This window comes from Phaethon aethereus (assembly GCF_964289735.1).
Source record: "Phaethon aethereus genome assembly, chromosome: 3".
NCBI classification, from domain to species: domain Eukaryota; kingdom Metazoa; phylum Chordata; class Aves; order Phaethontiformes; family Phaethontidae; genus Phaethon; species Phaethon aethereus.
In genome coordinates this window covers 27,528,645-27,553,447 of record NC_138576.1, presented here as the reverse complement: position 1 = coordinate 27,553,447, position 24,803 = coordinate 27,528,645, and the positions used below count along the sequence as shown (strand labels likewise).

The 24,803-nt window shown below is 41.1% G+C and overlaps 1 protein-coding gene across 1 annotated transcript in view; it reads right to left on the bottom strand.

Annotated features, from left to right (window-relative positions):
• The window catches only part of MLIP (muscular LMNA interacting protein), a gene marked incomplete at both ends in the record, with an annotated part of 119,573 nt that overhangs the window by 50,279 nt on the left and 44,491 nt on the right, over positions 1-24,803 (bottom strand). The window contains 4 exons of the mRNA XM_081997100.1: positions 4,381-4,452; positions 9,911-11,536; positions 17,145-17,513; positions 20,307-20,465. Of these exons, the coding sequence (XP_081853226.1) occupies positions 4,381-4,452; positions 9,911-11,536; positions 17,145-17,513; positions 20,307-20,465 (2,226 nt within the window). The remainder of the gene's footprint in view (positions 1-4,380; positions 4,453-9,910; positions 11,537-17,144; positions 17,514-20,306; positions 20,466-24,803) is intronic.

Sequence of the window (24,803 nt, the reverse complement as noted above, 5' to 3'; positions counted from 1 at the left end):
ATGCTAGTAAGGCCAGAAGGAGCCACAGTGATCACCTAGTCTGACCTTTTCTTTAAAGCACAGAATTGCCTGGAATTACTGTATGAAGTGCCAGAAAAAGGCCCTGTCTTGATTTTTCAATTTCTGTGACAAAGAGCCCATTTCAGCCTCCAGATTTTTTTTCTAATGGTTAATTAATTCTTTCTGTTAAACTTTTTCCTTATGCCTACATTAAACTTTTCCAGCTTCCTTTTCTACCCAGTGGATCCTATCATCAGCTGGGCTGAAGAGTTCATTATCACAGTCTGTGGACCTGCCTCATCACTATGAATCTCTGTGGCTGTGATGGCACTGCTGACTGACCATGGTTACCACCATTTCGTTATCACCATCTCTGCTCTCCTTGCCCAGGCATTGTGGAGCTGTGCCCTTGCTGGTGAGGACACTGTCTTGCCAGTCTTGCTGTCAGCCCATCTCTCAGTTCACCTTCCTTGTGGAGCAGCCTGTTCTTGCCGCTCCCTGACAGAGCCTGACCATGCTGAGTGTAAGTCCCTTAAAAAAAACTTCTTGCTCTTCCAGCTGTGAAGGAAGTTACAGCCCAATCTTCCAAGACATATGCTGGACTGGGCTTTTCCTGAGCAGAGCACAGATGATGTGAGGATGTCCTGGTTTCAGCCAGGGTAGAGTTAATCTTCTTCATAGAAGCTAGTGTGAGGCTGTGTTTTGGATTTGGGATGAGAAAGTGTTGATAAGGTGCTGATGTTTTGGGTTGTTGCTAAGTAGTCAAGGACAGTTCAGCTTCTCGTGCTGGCCTGCCAGCGAGCAGGCTGGGGGTGCACGGGAAGCTGGGAGGGGACACAGCCAGGACAGCTGACCCAGGCTGGCCAAAGGTATTCCATAACATATGACATCATGCTCGGTATATAAAGCTGGGGGAAGAAGGAAGGGGTGGAGGGACGTTCGGAGTGATGACGTCTGATGGAGCCCTGCTTCCCTGGAGATGGCTGAACACCTGCCTGCCCATGGGGAGTGGTGAATGAATTCCTCGTTTTGCTTTGCTTGTGTGCACGGCTTTTGCTTTACTTATTAAACTGTCTTTATCTCAACCCATGAATTTCCTCACTTTTACTCTTCTAATTCTCTCCCCCGTCCCACCGTGGGGGAGTGAGGGAGTGATTGCATGGGGCTTAGTTGCTGGCTGGGGCTAAACCACAACAGAGGAACATCAGGTTCATACAAACTCAAACAGCTGGAAAACATGCCAGTTACAAGATTTTGTGAGATTAAGCCACTTCTGGGGTTGCCAAAGTATACACATATATATTCAATAAGCCTTTTCTTCTCTGTTAATGAACAGATTTGAACAACTCGCTTTGAGCAAGAGTACTGGAGGATAAGAGGAACGTGTTCTAGAAAAACTCTTAAGATGATGCTAGCCTAATGGATTCATAAGAATAAGTTGAAAAAAGCTGGATGAAATTAAAGCATCTACACACACGTAAAAGAAAAAATTTACTTCAGAATCACAGAATCACAGAATCACTAGGTTGGAAAGGACCTTTAAGATCATCAAGTCCAACCATTAATCCAGAACCACCATGTCCCCTAAACCATGTCCTGAAGCGCCACATCCACACGTTTTTTGAACACTTCCAGGGATGGCGACTCCACCACCTCCCTGGGCAAATGACTTGAGAAAGTTATGACTTGAGAAAGTTAGACACAAGGAAATAATTTTGAGTCAGACAAAGCATTATACCTTCCATGAGATATCAGTGGCAGTTTTCTGTCACGGGATCTAATTAATACTGCATATGAATTGTCACTAGGATCACCCACAACACAGTTCAGACTAACCTTATTTCTCATGACCACTCAAATTAAGTAATATAATTATTCAGACAGTGGAAAAATTTTACTCCTGAGAATGTGCTTTTCCAGTTCAGTTGCATAGCAAAACACTTTTTTAGAACTTTAGGCAGATGATGTATTCCTAATCATGCATTCAGCTCAGTAATATCTGTGCCTTGCAGATATTGCGTGCCTTCTACCCTTGCTAAAAAAAAAAGCTACTCAAAAAACTTCTTCTCCACATAACCATTATTTTAATGTTAATAAAACATCACTTATGTAGTTAAAACCTTATTGTCCTGAATTTCTCTTTTTTTAACCCAGTGCATAAAAGCGCATTGCATAAAATGGGAGCAACATAGTTACTGTCATTGAGCTACAACGGAGCATGAGTTCCTTCGTGGTTCCCTCTCCAGTATTTTTGAGAATATTTGTATATTAGGTCTTGGTACAATGGGGTCTGTCTGTGCCATGTAACTCCTTCGTGTTTCTTTTAAGAGCCATACTCTAAATGCATGTCAGCTAACACAACAACACTAGTTTAGGAGCACTATAATTAGCTGCTGGTATAGATCAATAGATTATTATCCATAATTCCCAAGATGAGAGAAACCATGTAGTCAGGCCATGCTGAAACATACAGTTTACAAAGTAAATTAGTCAAGACCCTTTCCTGAGGGCAAATCCTGTAGCAGAAAATTGGTTTTGTTTTAGTTTTACGTCACTGTGCTTTCACTACTGAAGGGTACACCAAAGCTAGTATTTTCAATAAAGTGGCAGATAACAAAAAGTCTATCTAAACACAGGTACCTTTTGAGTCATTACTTTTTCTACAGATACTGGCATTAGACCGTACCATTCAGTTTTATGTATTGGGGAGAAGTAACACGCAGGTTGTGAGTCAATGCCCTGGAGAACATCAGCAAGTCCATCAAAAGGAATCCCCTTTCTTCTGAAAAAGTGCAATCAGATGGCTGACATTAACCCACTAGTTCACATCAGGAGTGTGCTTTTAGAGTGAATATCCTGCTCAAAGTCACCCACCTGGCTTGGTTTGCAGAGCAGTGCAGTCTTAGAGTGCACAAACTTGATGCCTTTCGGATGAAGTCACCCATGAAGTGCTACTTCAAGAGTCCACTAAATGCTTCCAGACACTAACAGGCACTCTGCCCAAACAAAACCTTCCCAAAGGACATTCTGTAGGGGCGTAGGATCCCCTGCATCAGCTATTTTCCTCTACAGAGCCATTTCTATTGGACCACATTGTGTGTTAAAGCAGACATAACCTTCATTAGTGCATTCAAGATTTAAGTAAGAGAAGGATCAGGTTTTCTGCAAATAATAATAAAAAAAAAATCAAGATTAAAAGAACATTGGAAAAGAAAGGAATGTCCCTCTTTTTTTTTTAAAAAAAAAGGTATTTATAGCAGTTAATTGATAACTACTAGATCAAAATCAGTAATTTTCAAGGAGAAAATTATCACCTTCAGATTTTTTACACAGTTAATTTTTACCAATGTCTTTAGGCTCTGTACAATTCTAGAGAAATCAGCTAAGCTGTATATGTGAATATGTATTTAAAAGTGTAGTTACGAATGCTTAATCTTCCACAAATGAATCAGAGGATAAATTCCTGAAATAGGTCCTGAACAGAAAGATTTTTTTGATAAAGCTGTAAACTGGATGTCGGAGTAATGAAGTGTGTCTTTAAACATATAAGAAACTTAGCTCGTTGCTCATTGCTCATTATAGACAATTTTTGTTAAAGTTAGTGGGCTATTCTTTGCTGCAAAACTGATTTGGGGAAACCTTTTTTAAAATAGACATTGGCTGGTACTTTGATCCGTTCATGCAAAATTTAAGTTTTTAATTGACTTCCAAAATTGCATTATCTAAATAGGGACTATACAACCCAGCCTTTGTTGTCTGTGTCTTTGGTAGTAAATAAATGTACTAAAGATTGTTCTTTGGATCTGTCATCCTACCCTACAGAAAAGGATTGTTTCCCCAAACTAAGTACTGGGACTGGACCCCTGGCCCACGCTAACTGTTGAAGTGCTCAGGGAAGCTGTTTGGGAGAATAGTAGTTAACAGAAGCCAGTGCAATGGCCAGGACTTTTCTCACAGTTTAACAATACAGCTGGTCAAATTTGCATGGCTTGGGTTGTTAAATTTACTAGTATAAGCATAGCCATTGAATAATCATTAACTGACCAAGACCTACTGATTGGTAGGTCCCAGAATAGCAGTGCTCCAGACACCTCCCAGTAACAAAACAGACTTTGAAATATTGCCATAAATGGCAATTTATTTAGGACAGATTTTTTTTTTTTACAGTAAATTTATTTGCAGAAATTCGTATTAGTGAAGGCTTTGATCTTCAGTGGAAAGTGGTTGACCCTGAAAAATGGTTGGAATTATAATCCTGAGCAGTTAGTTCCCAGAGTTTATATTCTGCAATATCCCCCACAGAAATGTCAGAATATGTAAGTAAAGTTGAATGGTCTCAAATATACAATGTAATTCCCATGTGTTTGAGCAGACACTAACCTTCTGTTCCATAAGTAATGTGTTTGTAGGGATTGCTGCAAATGCCTTGTAGCTTGTCTTGATCTTGTATTGCTAAAAAGGTAAACCAGAGAGCAGGAAGAGAAGTAAAACAGAGTAAAAGAGGGAGAGGGAGAGAGAGGGAAGAGAAGGGAAAGGTATGGGAGAATGAAAGACAATTCCAATTCTCTTGCAGACACGTTACAACAATACAATGCTTACATATTACCTAGAAAAGCTATTTCTTAAAGAAAATATGGTATGTCTCTTAAGATTTTACAGGACTGTAATGTACATCTTTTTTTTTTAGGAATGAAGCAGGACAAAGTTAATTCCCTGTAGTAGTTTATAACTTCCAGAGTGATTTTGACTGCTTTCTGCTGACTACTGTCCTTAAATGAGTATCAGGAAAGGCTGGGAGTTTTTTCCAAGTTTGCTTGTGATTTGCTTGTGATAATGCACAGCTACTTCGGCCAGTACGTACACCTCAACAACTGCTGCTGTGTGGTGTGATCCTGGACCACTAGGTTAGAGGGATTTCTGTGATTGGCTTTAATGAGACTAATCAGGATCCTTACATGCTGAATTACTTGCCTGAGTGGATAGATCATTTAAGTCATGTAACAGCTTTCTGTAACTCTTACCACCCAAACAAATACTTCAAAGCAAGTGTAGGAAGTTTCACACGCTAACCAAACATACAGAACTGACAATATAAACCATACAAAGTGCATGGTTTTGGGTACAAAAATTCCTAGATCAGCCCTAAAAATTATTCTTTTTAAACAATTTATATTTTAGACAATAATAGTTTGCCCAGTTATTTTTAACTCTTTAGAAACTGTACTTTTTGCATTTTCTTTGCAATTATGGAAGTTGAATTCAGTAATTTTTAAATGATTTGATGAGATTTGTCTATAATTCCAATTAGTTTAAAGGCTAGGTTTCTTAATCACATGACTGCTGGATTATTTTATTTTTTAACAACAGAATAGGGATTCACTACATAGTTCCCTTTTCAGCAACATTCTAATAAAAAATCATAAATTCATACAATAATAGAGTTTTAAGATATTGATTGATTATTTCTGTGATAGTCACCCAGAAATAAAGTTATTTGTTAATCAGTTCAGGTTTTTTAATGTACTGCTGTCTGCAACACTGAATACTGGTGATTATGAGATAACAGGCTGAGCAGCATGCCATATTTTGGGTAGTTCTTCTGTCACTTTTTTCTTTTCTTCATATCTAATAAAAGTCTTTATGACAGCAGGGGGGCCAAAATTTTAATTCAGATGAGAGAAACTTACATCACCTTTTCACCTCTCTTGAAATATTGTAGGACACCACCATTTAATTCCTTCTATACATAATATTATGTTTGCTTTTGACTTTACTCATATTTCTTAGTTAGAATTTGCAGACTGACAGACATTCAAGAAGTGAATAATCATAATAATCATATTGAATGAATAGTCTAACAAAGCAGATGAATGCAAATCCTGGAAATGCACTTTTTTCTTTTTTTGGGGGGGGGTAGTAATTTATATGAGGTTTAGTGATTCCAACTTTCATATCTACCATTTAGGTGTTTCAGTCAAAACTAACATCTTTTAGAGTCACAGGCATTTCTACAGGATAATTCATCTCCTAGATTAATTTTAAATAGAAAGGTAAAATAAAATAATTCTGTAAATACACCATGTTCTCTTCATTAGCTATATTAGAATTGCCCAAGTTGTGCTTGGATATCTAACTTTCAAATGTCAAAAGTCATGTGAGTTGAATCCTTTGAACATTTTAGATAACAACATTGCTAGAAACATGTGTAGGTTCATACATATATTTATGTATATACAAAATCTATATGCATATAAGAAATAAAATACTGTGCAATGAAGTAAGATGGAAAACCAAAATTCTAAATATTAAAATTGATATATCTGCAAAAGGTATCCTTCTTTGCTTATAATTGATATTCAATCAATATAATTATATCATTGAACATATAAATGAAATGCAGTGTCTTCACTAGCCCATGGGCTTTTACATATGATGAGATGGGCATCATATATGATGAGAATACTGTGACCACTGAAGTGAGTTGTCCTAAACTTGTTATATGAACTAAAAAAAGACATAACAAAGACCGTTAAAACGTAAAAGTTTCTACACTGCTTTAATGTGCTTTCTCACTATCAGATACTGTAGAGCCTTGTGAGCAATGTGCTATTGTCACAGTGTCTGAGATGAGTGGAAAGTCTTTAATTCAGTTTCTCATTTATATGAATATGTTTCCTGACACATTAATTGACATTACTTAAAGTTATTCTTCAATGCCTAAATACATTTAATAAACTGGTCAATAGGAATCTAGCAGTATTTTTAAACAGCCAGGGACAGTTAGGTCTGCTGGCCTGCACCATGGTCCATTCAGAAGCAAACCAACTCCAACATCAAAGTTTAGGCAAATATCAGCCTGGGGAGTTTTGGGGAAAATGTCCTACTTTTCTCGCTGAAATGATTACCTAGGGCACCCACAGGGCATTGCTAAGTGGGCTAGACACATACCTATACAAGCTTAAATCCAGTGACTAACCATGAGAGTGTAGAGTTCCTCATGAGTAATCTTTCCTGCTTTGTGGTAGGTTTTGCAGCTCTGCTGAGCTCAGTGTTGCTACTGTTAGTTTGTTCCCCGGCTGTTTTGGGTAGATCTACGTGCATTCCTGTGTTACAGTCAAATAGGAAAAATCAAAGCATATGTAGGAATGATATCCCATGAAACCACCGCAAAGAGTTTTCATTTAAAGTTTTTATTCTAATCTGTTCCTGCAGAATCAGCAATTTTATCTGTCTCCACTCCATCCTACTGTTCATTTTGATATATAAGGTCCATGAGGACACTATCAAAGTCTCTGCAAAGTCTACGGAGAGGGCTTTTATTTCCTGTGGTCACCCACAGTTCACACTTCACAGTGATCTGTGGATTTATGTTAATATTCACTTTGCAAAACAGTCATATTTTTAAATTATTGGCAAACATAAAGATAAATATATAAAGCGTGGGAAAGTGCATGTGCTTATATATACAAATGTAAACAGTTAAATAAGTTCATAGGTTATTCTTTGATTTGCATGAATTGGTGCATGCATAGGCACAGACATATAAGAGCTCTCCATTAAAGAATTCTTTTTGCATAATTGCTTTGATATCATGTTAATGAAACAGTTTGATGTGAATACTGAAAAGTACATCTAGTGTCAAAATTCTGGTTTAATAGGTGTTGGCTTAATATGTGTCTCAACCACTGTCGAAGCATCATTAAGGTTGCAAAATTACACATGGCAGTCAAGCGCTTCTAGTTGGGGTGCCTGTCCCTCGATATTCACTTAGCACATCCATACATGCAAAAATTTTGTCATGCATCAACAGTCATCAGATGGAGCAACCTGCTCTTTGTCTGGTTCTAAAGTTGAGCTGATTGGTACTAAGGAGACCGAAATGCTTAGGATGTTAATGTTGTCTCTCCTCAGCTTTTTCCTTTTTTCACTGGAAATATACAGAGGTTTAAGGCTGGAGTGTTATCAGAGAGCCTGGTACCCTTAACATCAGCAAAGCTCATTAAGCTATGCCATAAAATAGGTAGGGAAATAAATGAGAGCAGGAGGAAAGGGGGGGTGTTGAATACACACTATTATCAACTGCAAATGAAGTCTCAGCCTCACATTTCAAAGCCACGAGACCTTTCCCGCACTAAACACCTAGCTGCATTTGATTTAGAGATTTCAGATCTTCCACAGCCCCAGCAGAGCCAGCTTTGTTTGCATGATCAAAAATCACACCAGATTAACAGTCCAAGTCTGTTAAACTGGAGGACACTCTCCCAGCCTCAGTGGGTGGTGGGGCAGTTTCAAAAGTGCCACCGTACTGCAAGGTAAAGCAGAATTAGCAGGAAAAGGGACAGTAAGGAGGACAGAAAGGGTGTAATAACCTCTAGCTCTGTGTCACAAGCAGAGAATTTCCTTTCCGCCAGAGACTCTCACAGCGCTCATTGCACTGACTAACAGAAACCACGACTGCTTTGCAATCTGCAGGCTCAGTCATGCCTTCCAGTTTTGTCTCGGGGGCTTTTTTTCTTGGAATTTCTACAATTTCATTTCTCTTTTTGTTTCATTAAGTGATACTGACAGGGTGTAGCGACACTGTACAGCTGTGCTTGGCACAATGGTTCCTCTTGGGTTGTTTGGTTTTAAAAAGAACCATTCATGACAATTGCTACTTTGTGCTGATTTAAACCTCTCATTTCCAATTAACATTTTCCAAACAGTTCAAGTCACCCCTGCCACGGCCAAGCTGTTAGGAACACATCTGACACAACTTGATCTGGCAGACCAGGCTGTAATTTTGTGCTGTGAACAAATAAATCAATAGCCTACGATAGCCTTTCTGTGACGGGCAGAGCTAAGATATCAACAAAAGGAGGCACAAAGGAATCACGGGGTGCAGAGATAAGATAAAAGAGGCTGGAAAGCCTTCTGCAGCTCTGATGTCTTCTGCCACCAGCTCTTCCTTTTTGCATAGCAGTCCCTTTTGTTTTCACATACCTGCCGCATATTTTTTGACCGGCTTTCCTTTCCTTCCCCTTCCCATTCTTGAGATTTATCCTTAGGTTTAAAGTGTGACTGGTTCCCAAGCCCTCCTGCAGCAATCACCATCATTGCTTATTCTCACGCTGCTGGGACTCTCCCATCTTTTGGTGGATGACAAACAGCAGGAGTGTGGCTGATCTGTCGAGTGCGAGACTTCTGTATTTGCAGTAGCCCATGTTGTAGGAAGCTTGTCTTTTTTTTTTCCCCCTCTCCCTCTGTCTAACACAACAAGATGAGAGAAGTACCAAAGAAAAGGCAGAAGCAGGAAACTGTTCTTGTCTTCCCTCTCTGGCTCTTGGCACCGTAGTCCTTGCTCAGGCTGAGCTCAGCTGTGCCTCTGGGCTGGTGGCAGAGAGGCGCAGAAGGGCTCGGTGAGTACAGCCCTCTGGGGAGAGGGGAGGACAGGCGGGATGGAGTGATCACCATAATTCTATCACTTTCAGAGGGAATGCATGTGGCTTTGCATTAGCATGGCATGTATAGAACATGTTTTATAGTTTATTTTTGACACACCAGTGTTTTAAGTGAGCTTTAACAGTAAGTGCACCAAATGTCTACCAGAGCCACTGGACACAAATCCATCTTCAGTAGTATCTCCTCCCACTCATGAATAAATTTCTCACTGAATAAAATTCACTCACTGAATATTTTATTTTTATGTTAAAGGTTTCCTACAGCATCTTCCCCCATAATACAGAATACATTGCTAGCAATTTGATATGGTAGGATTTGGTCTTTGCTACCTTCCCTATCAATACAAAACCAGTTCCTTTTTAAACAACTTTTCCACAGCTCATTTATTTTACCAGCATTGTGCAACACAGATGTGATTTTTCATACGGGGACAAAGGACTATTAGAAAAAAAGCATGCACCAAGTGTACCTTGGGTTTGATGTTTTCATTGTCAGAAGGCAGGGAAAAAGACTGTGGTGAAGTCAGCTCTCTGGGTCTTGAAGGCAGTGTGCCTGGTGACTTGTCTGAGACAGGAGATCTGCACTTTAACACCGGTGAGGTGGCAGATTGCTCAGGTCTTGGAGAAGGGGATTTAGACCTATAATGTGTGTGCACCAATGAAGAATTAAGCTGCAGTGGATGGGAATTAATACCGTCAGTTTGTGGAAACAGTGGAGTAGGATGGGGTCGTGAGAGAGACCGCTGATTTGAGACACTTGAAGCAGCAGGGGAGGAGGCACTCATCTCCTGAACAGACGTTTGGGATGAATCTGATTTAGATCTAGAAGGTGAATGCAAAAGATTTGGGGAAGGAGATGAGTATTTTTCTAGGGTCGGGGAGAATACACCACTAAGAGTAGCAGAAGAGAGCAAAGGATATGACCGGCAGGTAAATATGGGTGAGTAAGTATGTACTCTCTGAGACTTCTGAGGTGCCTGGGACCTGGAGGCAGCACACCGCAGCCCTTCCAGAGAAGGAGAGGTAGAGTGTGCAAGGGAAGAGGGTGCTGGGGCACAAGGAGGAGGCAGCATAGACTGCAGACTTGGAGAGGCAACTGATTTTCTATGGGAGGAGACAGGGGATGACAGAGGACCTCGGGAGTCTGGACAAAGCGTTCCAACTGGAAGGCACTTTTTAGGAGAAAGGGACCTCGCCCTAGGGGTGGGATGAGGCTTGGAGGGTAAAGGCAGCTGCTGAGCCCATCCTGAAAGCCAATATTCCTCTCTGTTGGGAGAATCTGGCCTTACAGGAGGGCTTGAAGCAGATTTCTTGGGGGTTGGGGGAGTTGTTTTGGACTTTTGATCTATTGCGAGTGTTGAGGAACCAAGGGAGCTAGGAGAAAACGTAGGACAAGAAGCAGGGGAAAGTGGTCTCCGCTGAGAAGAGCCTGATCTCAAAATAGCAGTTAAGAGGGTCAGTCTGGTTGGCAGAGGGGATCTGACTCCTGACTTTGCTAAATTTCCTCTAGATGACATTTGTGTGCAAGGCTCATTTATACTACATATGGTTGAAGAGGAGCCATAAAGAGAGGGTGGAGACAAAGGTTTAGGGCTAGGAGATAATGAATGTGTTGTTATATGTACAGGGACAGGAGATAAAGCATTCAATCTTTTGGAAGAACTGGGGCATAAAGGCTGAGCTGAACGTCCTTGACGTTCAGCTGAACGTGGAGAATTGGGGGAAAGACGGGGACTCTTTGCTGGAATGAAGGATGTGGTAAAGTCTTCCATTTTGCAAAGACAGCCAGGGGTATAGAGACTTGGTGTTTGTAGGTTATACAGTCGAGGAGTGGAGTAACAGTTATTTGATGAAGAAGAGGCTATTTTAGACATGGAGAGGGGTGAACTATGAGAAGCAGACTGAAAGTAGAGAGATGAATCTTGCTTAGAAAACCCGGTTGCTGACTGCCAGTTGTTACGAGAGTCTTCCAGCGAAGAGGCTTGATTCAGGTTAACCATGGCACCACACACTACTTTCTGATTAGTTGGAGAAATTAAGTGGACAGCAGGTGGTTTAGAGGAAAGATGATCAGAGGTGGAAAGAGTAGAAATTAACTGGAGAGAAAAGAAAAACAGAAATGTTAAAACAGGTGGAACCTGTGGAACTGTTAAGCACACCACATTTCAGTCCTGTGGTCATGCATATAGTGTTTCCATTAGTACTGCTCTGAGGGTTAAAAGCACAGGGCTGTCTTAAACTCAGGGATACAGCCTGATGGATACAGCTCTCAGGGGAGGTGACTGAGTGCAGACAGGTTATGTGTTACTTTTATGAGAACTTAGTTATGTTGACTTAAACAAGATTCAGGGCTACTGTATTTTTCATTTTAGGTAAAGCCCAAGACAGTTGTGCCATCAGTGCCCAGAATCATGTGATGTCATTCACGTTGTGCAAACACAATGGAAAGTTAGAAAATTCCAATATTGTCCCATCTCACTTTACCAGTTCAGTGGAAAGTAACCTTTCTGTAAATGAGATTCAAGGCAAGTACTCATTTTCTCATTCAGTAAACAACACCTTCTGCAGCACTGTGATATCAGAACAAGAAATTTGCTCAGAACTACTTAAATCAGACATCCAGTTTGCTTTTCACCTTTCTTGTCATTCACAGAGCAGTGCCTTTGACTGTTTGCAGGCATATGAGAGTCCTTATCCCCTTCTCCACAGTCTTACAATACACTAATAAAACAGTAATGAGCCCTTTCATGAGTGCCTGTTTTCTTAGATCTATTCTAATTAGGATTTGTCAAAACTAATTAGAGCATACAAGTATATTATCAACCTTTTATACAGTTTTATGCTTCTAAGGAAAGAAACTCTCTCAAAATCTTCCAAGTTATTATAATGCTGAAATTAAAATTGGGGTATACACAATATGAATAAAACATATCAGTATGAAATAGTGAGCTAAGTCAACTGTAGAACCAAAAGGCTACAAATTATCACATAACTTTTGACTGACCAATTTGAAAGCAGGGAAATTGACTCTAAGCCCTGCAAACTTCATATAAATATAAGAACTCCTATTTATCTATTGTCTGATACCCTGAAAAGATTATGCAATTCTAGAAAAGACAATTATAGCATCCAGTTTCTACATATACGACTTGCTCATAGCTTTGGTTCAGCTTATGGATTCTATTTTTTAATTCAATTCTCTTCCCCATAAGAGGAAGGAATTATTATTATTACAACATATAATATTGATGTATCACAGAACAAAAATAAGTACAAAACATGTAATTTTCAAGTGAGAGCACATGCTGGAAGAAGTTGTGACAAGAGAGCAAGATTTACTGGCTTTAAAAGGCTAAACTATACCTAAAATGTTAAATATGGACTAAACATGCACAGCAGAATCCTATTAGCCTGTATAACTTAAAACAAGTGGGGTCTTCCTTGCTGAATGATACCAAACAAATAGCAAGCCTTGTAAACTGAAGATACCTTCAGAAAAGCCAAGACAATGCCTTGATTTATGAAAAAAACCACCAACCGTCAGAATATCTTTAAAACCACATTAGTAATCCCTTATTTTACATGTGTATTAAGGTGTCCCATTTCAAAGTGGAAAGCCAATGGACATATACAGCGCAAATATTAGAAAATAAAAATGAATGTCAATGATACCATTATACCATATATTCTATTGAAATAAGAAATTATGACTCCCAATGTAAAAGCTGCTAATTAAGAATAAGAAAAAATACTGGAAATTGAGAATAATTTACCAATATTTAAGCAGTATGAAAAATTGTTATTACATATGTTATAAAACCAGATAATTATTTAACAAGTTTAAAGGCAACATGGTAATGCACCTGACAATTTGGAGCAGCCTGATGAATTCAATAATGAGTCCTGGAAGTCGATCAACTACCAGAACAAAACTGGGGAATGAAGTCTCTATATTTCTAATAGAATAGATAAATTTCCCTTACAAAGACAACAGATTAAAAGAAAATAAGGAACGAATATGAAACTCCATAATGAAAGAGCAGGATGTGCAATGACTTCTAATTAGTTAAAACTTAATAAGAAAGATTTATAAGCAGCTAGGAAAACATTCATAGTAACAGATGATGAATATGCTCCTGCAAATATGATAAAGATTTTTTGCCGTAGTTTTCTTCCAGTTTGAACATCACTGAACATTTACGTGCTAAGTGAGCCATTATTTAAGTCTTCTGAAAAGATTTTGCTGTTGCATTACTGTGTTAACTACATCTATAGATTATCACTCTCTGATTTACAGGAGCAGAGGATCACATCAAAGTTGGTTGGAAGTGGCTCCTCGAGGTCATCCAGCCTCCTACTCAAAGCAGGGCTCTCACCAACACCAGCAGGTCAGGTCTGCTGTGGCCGTGTCTCACCAAATCTCTAAAGTCCTTAACGGAGGTGGCTCCAGCACCCCCTGGGCAGCCTGTGTCAGTGCTGCACCACCTCCCACTAAGGAAGCTTCTTCAGACGTCCAGCTGGGACCTCACATGCTTCAATTTGTGGCCGTTGCTGGCTCACCTGCCACTGCAGAGTTTGGCTCTGTCATCTCTGTAACTGCCCTTCAAGTAGTTGTGGGCTCTTCCTAGATGCCTTCTTGACTGCCTCTTGGTGACAGTCAACAAAGCCAGCTCCCTCAGCCTCAGCTCACATGTGCCCTGGCCACCTTTTGTGCTGGACCCTCATTCCCTTCTTCACATCTCTCTTGAATTTGGGGGTGAGGAGCCACAAAACTGAGCATAGTTTTACAGTTGCAGCCTCACCAGTGCCAGCAGATGAGGTGTAACAACTTCCTTTGATCAATGGGATTTGTTTTGCCTTTTTTTTCTGCTCAGTTTCTCTACTGGATTAAAACACTTCTGTAGTTGTACTGGATTACTGCAGAGGAAGTGAGTGACAGAAGTAGATTTGTGTTCCTTTGGTCTCTGATTCAAATGCAAGCCTTTTTCTCTTCTCAAGAGCACCTCAGATACACATTTCCCAAAAGCATATATATAGAAAGTTGAGATAGGTGGCAAGGTTACTTTGGCATGGAAGGATCAAGGAACTTGAAAAAGATCTTGTTGCCTCATAGATAATGATCCCAGAAATACCAAAGAGGTCATAAGTTTGGTATTGAGCCTTTCCCAGGAGGCCTTAAGCATGTTTGAAATGGCAGAGCTGAGCTGGACACAAGGCAAGTGGTCTTTCTGGGGAGATCACATTGTTTTGGAAGGGCACAAAAGATGTGGTTACCTACACAAGTAAGCCCCTGAGACAGGTGCTGCTCAAACAGGAAAAGGGAAAGAGTGTAACAAAGAGCCCAAAAGGCAAAAATCATATCTGAGAGAGGGTGTGGCTTGATGTAGACCTGGTGTTGGAGCCAATTAACCATGCTTTGATCTCAGTAGAATTTGATTATAGAAAAGAAAAAATAAAGTAAATTCCCTACCACAGCCTGTAACCTGAAAGACAGAAAGAAGCACTGGAGACTGTGGAAAATGTGACAAAATCTCCTGAAACAGCACAGTAAATCAGCCTGCAAGCTGAGACCCAGTTAATATAGATGCCATTCAGAACAGTCCCATTTCTCCCAAGAAGGAAGGCGCGTTTTTCCTGGAGATGGCAGGAGTTTGTAGGGACTCTTGACTGATATGTCTGGAAAAGCCAAACCAGATGACATGCACTGGACAGAGGAGTGTCAAGTGACTTTGACTAGCTAAAAAAGCCTTCTGGCTATTGATCCCCCAGATTGAGTCAAAAAGTTTCTCCAAGCTGAGTTATCGTCCTGGCATTCAAGGGAGCAGACACATCCCCCTTCACCCCAAAGGGTGCACTGCCAAGGACAAGAGTCAGTCTGCCTCTCTCTCTCATAACTAGACTCTCTTTAACATTAAAAAAAAAAAAAGGTACACTATATAAACAGTAAACTATCACCAAAATCTTCCAAATCTGACCAGAAGACCAGAATAACTAATTTTTTTTAAACTGATTTTTTCAGACTTTGAATGTGGCATAGCATTTTCCAACATCAATCAGAACCTTTACACCTCAAAGAACAATAGAAGCTTCCATTTTTCCAATGCTTTTCTTTCTTTTTTCTTTCTTTTAAACCAAGTCAGAAATTAATGAAGCTGTAGGAGACCCCTGGTTCAGTTAGAGTGATCTTCTGTTTCACACAATAGTCCCCAGTGCTGGTTCTTGTTTTTCCCATCTCTGACAGGAAACCCATTGTCTAATTATGCTTTTAAATGAACATAATGTTATATGTAATAGTTCTTAAGTGGGACATGATGATGCCATTATAATCCTAGAACTGACCAGGTAGCCCCTATATGGAGTCCTTTGTACATAGGAAATCTACCAACAGATAAATAATGCATCTACTTAATAATTTCATCATTTTCCTTCATTTATGAACTGCTGATACTTCATTAGATAGCAAGCCAGAAAGAGCGATGCCCAAGGAAACACCAAAGAAGAATCAGAACATCGGCGAAAAGCAAATTAGTAAAAAAAATCTTCTTCTTATGAAGAGATAGAGCGAGCTAGAGATATGTAGAAAAATGAAGACAGAGGAAGTATGTACAGTCTCAAAAAACTGTGACTTAAGAATAATGATGAGAGATGCATTACCCATACTAAATACTATACCTCTTCACATTCAGGTGAACAGCTAGTAAAGTTAGGCTTTAATTCCTCGTTTCATGCAATCTGTATTTTCTGTTACTTTGCCAGGCAAATCTCTGTTTACTTGGCAAGTCATCAAAAGCTTAGGAAAGCTACAGCATATGAATTTTTCTGCATAGTCTTACAAGAAACCCCACACAATTTTTGTAATACCTTTCAAAGGAACCACCCGAGTAAGCCCGGCAGAATCTGCATACTGAACATTGCTGAAGTAAATTTGTGTTTCCCTAGGACAATTATTTTTTACAAGCTTCCCCACACAGATTTATCTTTTTGCCTTCACACATTCCTCAGGTAAAATTCTCACTGACTTCACTGTGAGTTTCTTAGAAGAAATGAGTATTTCATAATGCTGTAAATCCCAAATCAGACTGAATTTCTTATTCACAATTTCCTCAATCAAAAATTGACACTGAATTTGATGAAAAATTGAGTAGCACAAGTATTTCAACACAAGATAGGAAGTCCTATTCATTTTCAGAGACAAAGTAGCCATGATCAATATTTTTTTAGATTATCAATGAAGAATGACATTTTCAACCAATGGAAACCCTGCTGAGGTCAAAGGAAATGTCTGAATCTATTCCATGTGATAAGGATGTTGCTGCAATGGGTGCTGAGAAAAAAATAGGCCTGGGAAGTCTAATGCTAATAATTCAAACGATCTGTAGGCTCCATTGATTTCAATGACCTCAGCCAATTTAGACTAGCTAAGAATCTAACGCCTGATTAACCTGCTGTCATGATGACCGGCTCCTAAAGGAAAGAACAACAGATCTGCACTACCGGCTCCATTTATACACCAGAGACATAAGGAGAGGCAGTAAGTCAGAAGAGTTGGGACAGCTACTTAGATCCCAAACCTTATAGGAATGACCAAGAAAAATGCTAATTAAGGAATAAATTGACCAAGTTGCTTTACAAACTGACTCAGTGTCCACATCCTGAAAGCTTTAGAAAGCAAAGATTAGCTCTAGAGTTTAAAGAGCAGGTTACCTGATGTTTTTGCGGATCAGCAGTGCTGTGGGAAAGTGCAGCACCTGGAACACGCCCATCTCCAGGAGGTTTCCCTGCCTCGGTGCCAGTGGAAACATGGGATGTGGCCAGCAGATGAGCGCTGATGGGACCGTAGCCATTGGAGGGATGATGAACGTTGTTCGAGGCAGCGGCTACTTCATCTTCATCGCCTGAGTCCGTAATCAGGATAAATTCAGCCTTAAAAAGGTCATTCTCCTGCATTTCTCCTTTGCTTGAGTTACACCCCAGGGACTGGAAAGTCGTTTGGGTGCTGTCTGTATGGATGGTGGACACACAGTCTTGTTTGGCGCCACTTTTTAAGACCAGCTCATCAGAAACTGCGTTAGACTGCAAAAGATACAGGGAAAAAGATCCCAATTAGCTGTATTTTATTTGTGTTCCCAAAAGTGCAAAGTAATTTTGGCTTGCAGCGGTGGCTAGTACTGTGCTACCACAAGTGCAGAGAGTGAATGAAGAATTTGGGCATGAGCACCCAGCAGAAACCAGCTCCCCCAGGGAGACGCCGCTTCCACTTCCCCAGATGATGCTGCGGGGACTGCCTTCCCGGTGACTTGCAGAGCAACAGGGAACCCTGAGCATAATGATGGCCCGAGCCCGGGGCTGGCGCGGGAACCAAAAAGGAGGGTGCAGTCAAGCCGAATGAGCTGTCAGACCAGACTACACCAGACATGATGGGAAGGCATCCTGACCGCGGGATCCACGGGAGCAGACAATGCTCCTCAGAGGAGTCTGGCAGACAAATGTGGGACAAAACCTATACATATTAATGAAGAAACAAAAGCCTTTAAGCCAGGGCATTCTCTGAAGAGAGCACACAAAGAATCTGAGGTCAGAGAGCTTTACTGTATGTTCAAGCTTCTCAGCACAGACCGCAATTGTTCTTATTTTCTGCAATTTCCACTTCCAGTATGTAACTTCTCAAGCATGCTTTGGATGAGAGCAGGAGTACTGCAAACTGAGCATGCAACATGCATATCATCAAATCATTCAGCACTGAAATTTTTATGGTAAATCATATTTCTCTTGAAGGAGGAATCAGTTAAAAGAATAGAAATATTGTGTACTGTAAGAGAAAGCCTGTAGATGGGGCTTATATTTGAATCCTGCTTGAGGAACACAGTAATGACAAATTTCCACTGGCAGCTCCACAAGTCCCTGGAGCTCAGTTCCTAAAAAAAAAATTCAACCATAAAGGGGGATACCACCAGTATGACTTTGGAGGTGTTATTTTCATTATCTGATGTTGGCTGCTTTTTTAAAATATTCATAGAATCATAGAATGAAGATATTAAAGAGTACTGGTCCCAGTACAGACCCCTGAGGGACACCACTTGTCACCAATCTCCAATCGGACATTGAACTGTTGAGTACTACCCTCTGGGTGCAACAATCCAACCAATTCCTCATCCACCCAACAGTTCACCCATCAAATCTGTATCTCTCGAATTTAGAGAGAAGGATGTTGTGAGGGACTGTGTCAAAGGCCTTACACAAGTCCAGATAGAAGACATCCCTAGCTCTTCCCTTGTCCACTGATGTGGTCACTCCATCATAGAAGGCCACTAGGTTGGTCAGGCAGGACTTGCCCTTAGTGAAGCCATGCTGGCTGTCTCGAATCACGTCCCTGCCCTCCATGTGCCTTAGCATAGCTTCTAGGAGGACCTGTTCCATGATCTTCCCAAACGCAGAGGTGAGGCTGATGGGTCAGTAGCTCCCAGGGCCCTCCTTGCTACCCTTTTTAAAAATGGGTGCAATGTTTCCCTTCTGCCAGTCTCCAGGGACTTCAACCTGACTGCCAGGACTTTTCAAATATCATGGAGAGTGGCTTGGCAACTACATCAGCCAATTGCCTCAGGACTCTGGGATGCATCTCATCAGGTCCCATAGGCTTATGTATGTTCAGGTTCCTCAGGTGGTTTCAAACCTGATCTTTTTTTAAAGTGGGAGGGACTTTGCTCCACCAGTCCCCATCTTGCAGTCCATCTACTCCAGAGGTGTGGGAGGAGAGACTACCAGAGAAGACTGAGGCAAAGTTCAGTTTGAAAATATTATTCAGGTTCTAGACATTTTAGGAAAGTGAGTGATCAGTGCTATGAAGGCCTCAGTGCTACATCACCCACCAGGAAATTTTCTCTCCCTACAGGGAAACACAGGGAGACAGAGGTCAGGAATACTTGATTCTGCCTTACCCAGGGCACTACTTACTTACAGCAAAACCAATACTGAGTGGTTGGAAATGTAACTCAAGAGTTAAACATCCTAAGGATAATATTCCAGTGCATGTCTTTTCAATCATGACCATTCTTTGCCCAGACCAACAACTTTTTTAGTCAGATAGGCCACTGAAAATGCTGGAGCATGTTCAGGTCAGAGGATTCCTGTGAAAAGTTTATTAGCATCAAGAACTGCAGCCCCAGAAATGTCCCAGGGAAGAAGCTGTTACACAAGAGCAGAATCACCATAAGCGTTAATATTAATCTGAGAGTTCCAGTTTCCTCTCAAGAAGCATGGACTAAAATAAGAGGCTGTTAAGCATTGTGAGGCAGGAAAGGAATAACAAACACTATGGGCTGGCTAAGGGCAGGAGAACCAGGAATGTGCTGCTGCCTTCACAGTCACAGTAAATCATGGCAACAAGCTTTCAAAAACAAAAAGCAAGCTTTCGCTTTGATGCATTACTGCACAGCTACGAAAGGGACTGGCACCTTTGCTGGAAGCCACAGCACTGGCATTCACTAAAACCAGGATCCAGTGACCAGCTCTTGGTCAACTCCCATGTGATAACACTCCTCACACACCACTCTTGCTCTCATGAAGATCGGGAAGGAATCCCCCCTCATCTGCCAAGACTATCGCCCTTGCATGACTGACAGAGGACAGTATTGATATGGGCAAGGGTTTCCTTCCAATATAAACTCTGCCAAAGGCAAAACAGGCCATTGACAATTATCAGCCTTCTCTTGCATAACAATTCTGCATCTCTGGTAGGTTTGGAAATTAAAAGGAAGCACAAGCCAAGAAGCACAGTTCAAGGGAAAGAGCTTCAGTTTGGCGATGTTCAGGACAAAATTTTCTGTATCTATTGAAAGAGTGGAAAAATCAGCGCAAGCAAAAATGTACCTTATTTATAAATTCTTGATTGCTCAGATCCTTTGGTTCATCTGGAATTGTCACAAGGAACTTAGAGACATCTATAACATCAAAATGAGTTGGAAGTCTTCCAATGGATGGTACGAAAGTGAAGGTCAATGGTTTCGTTCCAGATTCTTGAGAAGTGACCTACAAAACACACAATTAGTTCAACTTTTTTGTCAAAAAAAAGATTATTTTTGTCAGATTTGAGAGAGAATCATAGAATCAAAAAATCTTTGAGTTGGAAATTACATTCAAAGGCCATCTCATCCAACCTCCCTGCCAACGAGCAGGGACATCTTCTACTAGAGCAGGTTGCTCAGAGCCCCGTCCAGCCTGACCTGGAATGTTTCCAGGCATGGGGCATCCACCACCTCTCTGGGCAACATGGGCCAGTGGTTCACCACCCATATTGTACAAAATTTCTTCCTTCTATCTAGTCTAAATCTGCCCTCTTTTAGTTTAAAACTGTTACCTCTTATCCTATCGCAACAGGCCCTGCTAAACAGTTTGTTCCCATCTTTCTTATAAGCTCCCTTTAAGTACTGGAAGGCTGCAATAAGGTCTCCCCAGAGCCTGCTCTTCTCCAGGCTGAACAACCCCAACTCTCTCAGCCTGTCCTCACAGCAGAGGTGTTCCAGCCCTCAGCTCATTTTTGTGGCCCTCCTCTGGACCCGCTCCAACAGGTCCATGTCTTTCTTGTGCTGAGGGCTCCAGAGATGGATGCAGGACTCCAGGTGGGGTCTCACCAGAGCTCAGTAGAGGGGCAGAATCCCCTCCCTCGACCTGCTGGCCATGCTGCTTTGGATGTGAGAGCACATTGCCAGCTCATGTCCAGCTTTTCATCCACCAGTACCCCTAAGTCCTTCTCGGCCGGGCTGCTCTCGATCCCTTCATCCCCCAGCCTGGACTGATACAGGGCGTTTTCCTGACCCATGTGCAGGACCCTGCACTTGTCTGTGTTGAACCTCCTGAGGTTCACATGGGCCCATTCCTTGAGCTTGCCCAGGTCCCTCTGGATGGCATCCCGTCCCTCAGGCATGTCAACTGCACCACTCAGCTTGGTGTCATCTGCAAAATTCCTGAGGGTGCACTCAATCCCACTGTCTAGGTCATTGATGAAGATAGTAAATAGTACTGGTCCCAGTACAGACACCTGAGGGACACCACTCATCACCGATCTCCATCCGGACATTGAGCCACTAACCACTGCCTTCTGGATGTGATTATCCAACCAATTCCTCATCCACCTAACAGCCCACTCATCAAATCCATATCTTGCCAATTGACAGAGAAGGCTGTTGTGGGGGACCGTGTCAAAGGCCTTATACAAGTCCAGATAGAAGACAGCCGTGGCTCTTCCCTTGTCCACTGATGTGGTCAGTCCATCATAGAAGGCCACCAGGTCGGTCAGGCAGGGCTTGCCCTTAGTGAAGTCATGCTGGCTGTCTCGAATCACCTCACAACTCAAAGATTCTGTGATTCTGTGATTCTATATTAAAGCCTTCTTTCACAGACAGAATAGTGCCCTGATTGTACGCATCATCATCCTACATATTCTAATGGTGTGGCACAGCAGACAGGATAAAATTCGTTCAGTAATTTGTTATTCCTCCCATTTTCCATACCAGGAACAGAAAACCATATTCAATTCATTTCAAGACTGCTTTTATCTTTGTTTAACTCCACTTTAGTAGAATAACAATGTAATTATACTGCTGTATCTGGACACAATATAGTCCCTAGGGTAGTTTTTTAACAACATATAACAAATTGGAAGAATCTTTGCTCTCCAAAAAGAAAGCAAATGTGTTTATGTTTTCTAATGCAAATGCAGATAATTCTGAACAACATCTGGGATGAACTCTGATTCAAGGAAAAGATTTTCTCCCATTTTCTTTGGACCATTCAGCCACAAACACCAACTAATTCTGTCTGTCTTCTCATTTCTCACCCCCCAACTTGCATTGTCGCTATGACAGTATACGTAGGGCCTGAATGTACAGAAGAGAAGAGAGCCTAAGAGAAGGCAATTTCACCTAAATATTCAATTTTATGATAGTGCTGTCCCATCACTTCCATCTCCTTCACAGGAGATATTGGACAGGAAAAAGAAGTCCACACCATAGCAAAACTCTCAGTTGTTTTGCCAGATAGCAGGGAGAGGAATTCCAAAGGCCTTGGCAAGGGAAGTAGAGGGAACCACATCCCAAACCACTGAACTTGATATGCTGACTTTCGCACCACTTGTTGGTGTAGAAAATCCTTTCTGATTCAAAACTATGGAATGTATAGATTTTCCCTTGTTTTATCATCTGATTTAATTGTGTTTTCAATGAACTCTAATACGCAGAGCCTTGAACTGTATTGAACCATAGAGAAAAACAGGACCATTGCTTTGACTCTTCTGTTTGGCTTACTTGTTTAAAGTGAAACAAATTGGAGAGCTATGGCTCTCATTATGCTTCTTTGCAATTTGCATCCATAATTAAGTAGCAATTATGGAACACAATTGGATTATGGAATACATTCACATGACTTGGTCTTCTCATTGCTGTAACATTAAAAGCAGTAGACAAAGATTTCCAGTTTTTAAAAAATCTAAGCAAATATTAGATATTTCCACTGACAGCTGTCTCCTGGAGGTCTTGGGAAAAACAGAGGTAGGTTATTTATACAGATACTGCCAACTGCTGTTTTCTCTACATTTTAGCAGAAGACTGCTCTCAGACACACCCAGAATAAATTTCTGTGTGTCCACTTCTAATTCTGAATAAATAAGGTGTTTTGAAGGTGAAAAATCTGAATAAATGGCGGACTTCTCTGCTCTAAAATCGGGCCATTGTATTCACAAACTCACAGGAGCAGGTTACGTTGCACTGCAGGCTTGCTACCCAGTCAGAGGTGTGCACTGCAAGGGCGCAGAGACAAGGTGGTCTCCTACTTTCCCCCCGCTCCACTTCACACAAGTGGCCAGAGCACACAGTGCATAGCCTGAATCAGCAGCGAAAGGGTGGCTGCTACCTGCTCCACCACGCCAGGAGCTCTGGATATTATTTTGGGTGAGGGAGAAACAACATGGCTCTGTCCTTCTCTCAGCAGCCAAGGTCTGATCATTGCTTTTCATAAAGCAGCAACACAATTTTAAAATACCAATAGCTGGCACATTAAACACTTAGTCCTTGCTCCCGATACAAGCCAGCAGAGCAACATCCATATTCAAGGACGTACTCATTAGCAAGCAGCTGCCAGTCCCTACCATGGGATGCAGCCAGGGATGCAGCCTCTGCCCGAGCAGCTGCTGTACCCAGAGGTGCTCTCCAAGAAGCAGGATCACCTGTACACAGGCGCCCATCACGTTGGTGTTAGTGATGTCTGTACAGCTGACACTGTCCACTACAGTCTTACACAACACCTGGGTCTCCACCCCAGCTAGAGATGGCCTTTGCTTTCCTGGAGGTCTGCAAGCTGTGCTTTCATCTTCCAACTAGGAAACGCAGTTAGGGACTCTGGCTACCTTGGTCATCTCTACTATCATTGTCCCCTCTACCTCATCCTCTTGTCATGCTCTTGTTTGACACTTGATGTCAGGGCTTTTTTGTATCAGTGAGTATTCTTGTGTCAGAGCACAAAATATTCCTTATAAAAGAAAAAGGAAGAGAGAAAGAAAAAGTGTGGAAATAGCAAGCCCCCACACAAACAGATTAATAGAAAATTCCAATCAATCAAATATGTTAGCATTGCTAAATTCCAATCAATCAAATGTGTTAATATTGCTAAACTCCCAGTACTTTATCTGCATATTTGTAACAAGAAAATGCAAACAAAAAGCTAAGTTATGAGGCTCCAGACTATTGCATAGTAACAGGGAGATCTTGCCCGCACCTTCTTCTCTTATCCTGCACTTCCAATTTTATTGCTTTGGTGGAAAAATTAAAGCACACATGAAGAAAACCTCGCTGTATTTGGCCTAAACACATTGTGGAAATAACCATCAAAATTGCTTGCAAGCTAAAACTAACATTGGAAAACACATATAAAGGTGGGAAAGCTAGAATATTTTTTTCATTTGGAAGATGCCATCAAAGCATGGTATCATTTACACTCCCCTAGCGTATTTTATTTTTCCTGGAGTTTGGAAAGTATAAACCAGTAAACAGGATTACTGCATTTCAGAAAGTTTTAAATTGTCAGATGCTGTATGAGGCAGTGTGCAAGAATGCGCTCCACTTAGGTTCACTCATAGCGAGTGGGAAACAGGAACTTCTTAGGAGGTAAAACTGGTCATGCAATCTAGGCTGCATCACAGAATCCTAGACAACAAGCAAATGTTACAATTCTGGTCAGAAAACCCAACTGTTTCCACTAGGGAAAACAAAAGAGAAAAAATTCTTGTTTAAAAATACCTTTTAAGTGGTTGTTTTCCTTTTAAAAATTAAAAAAAAAAAAATTAAAAATACTTTAAGACCATGTGAAGAAGAAGGA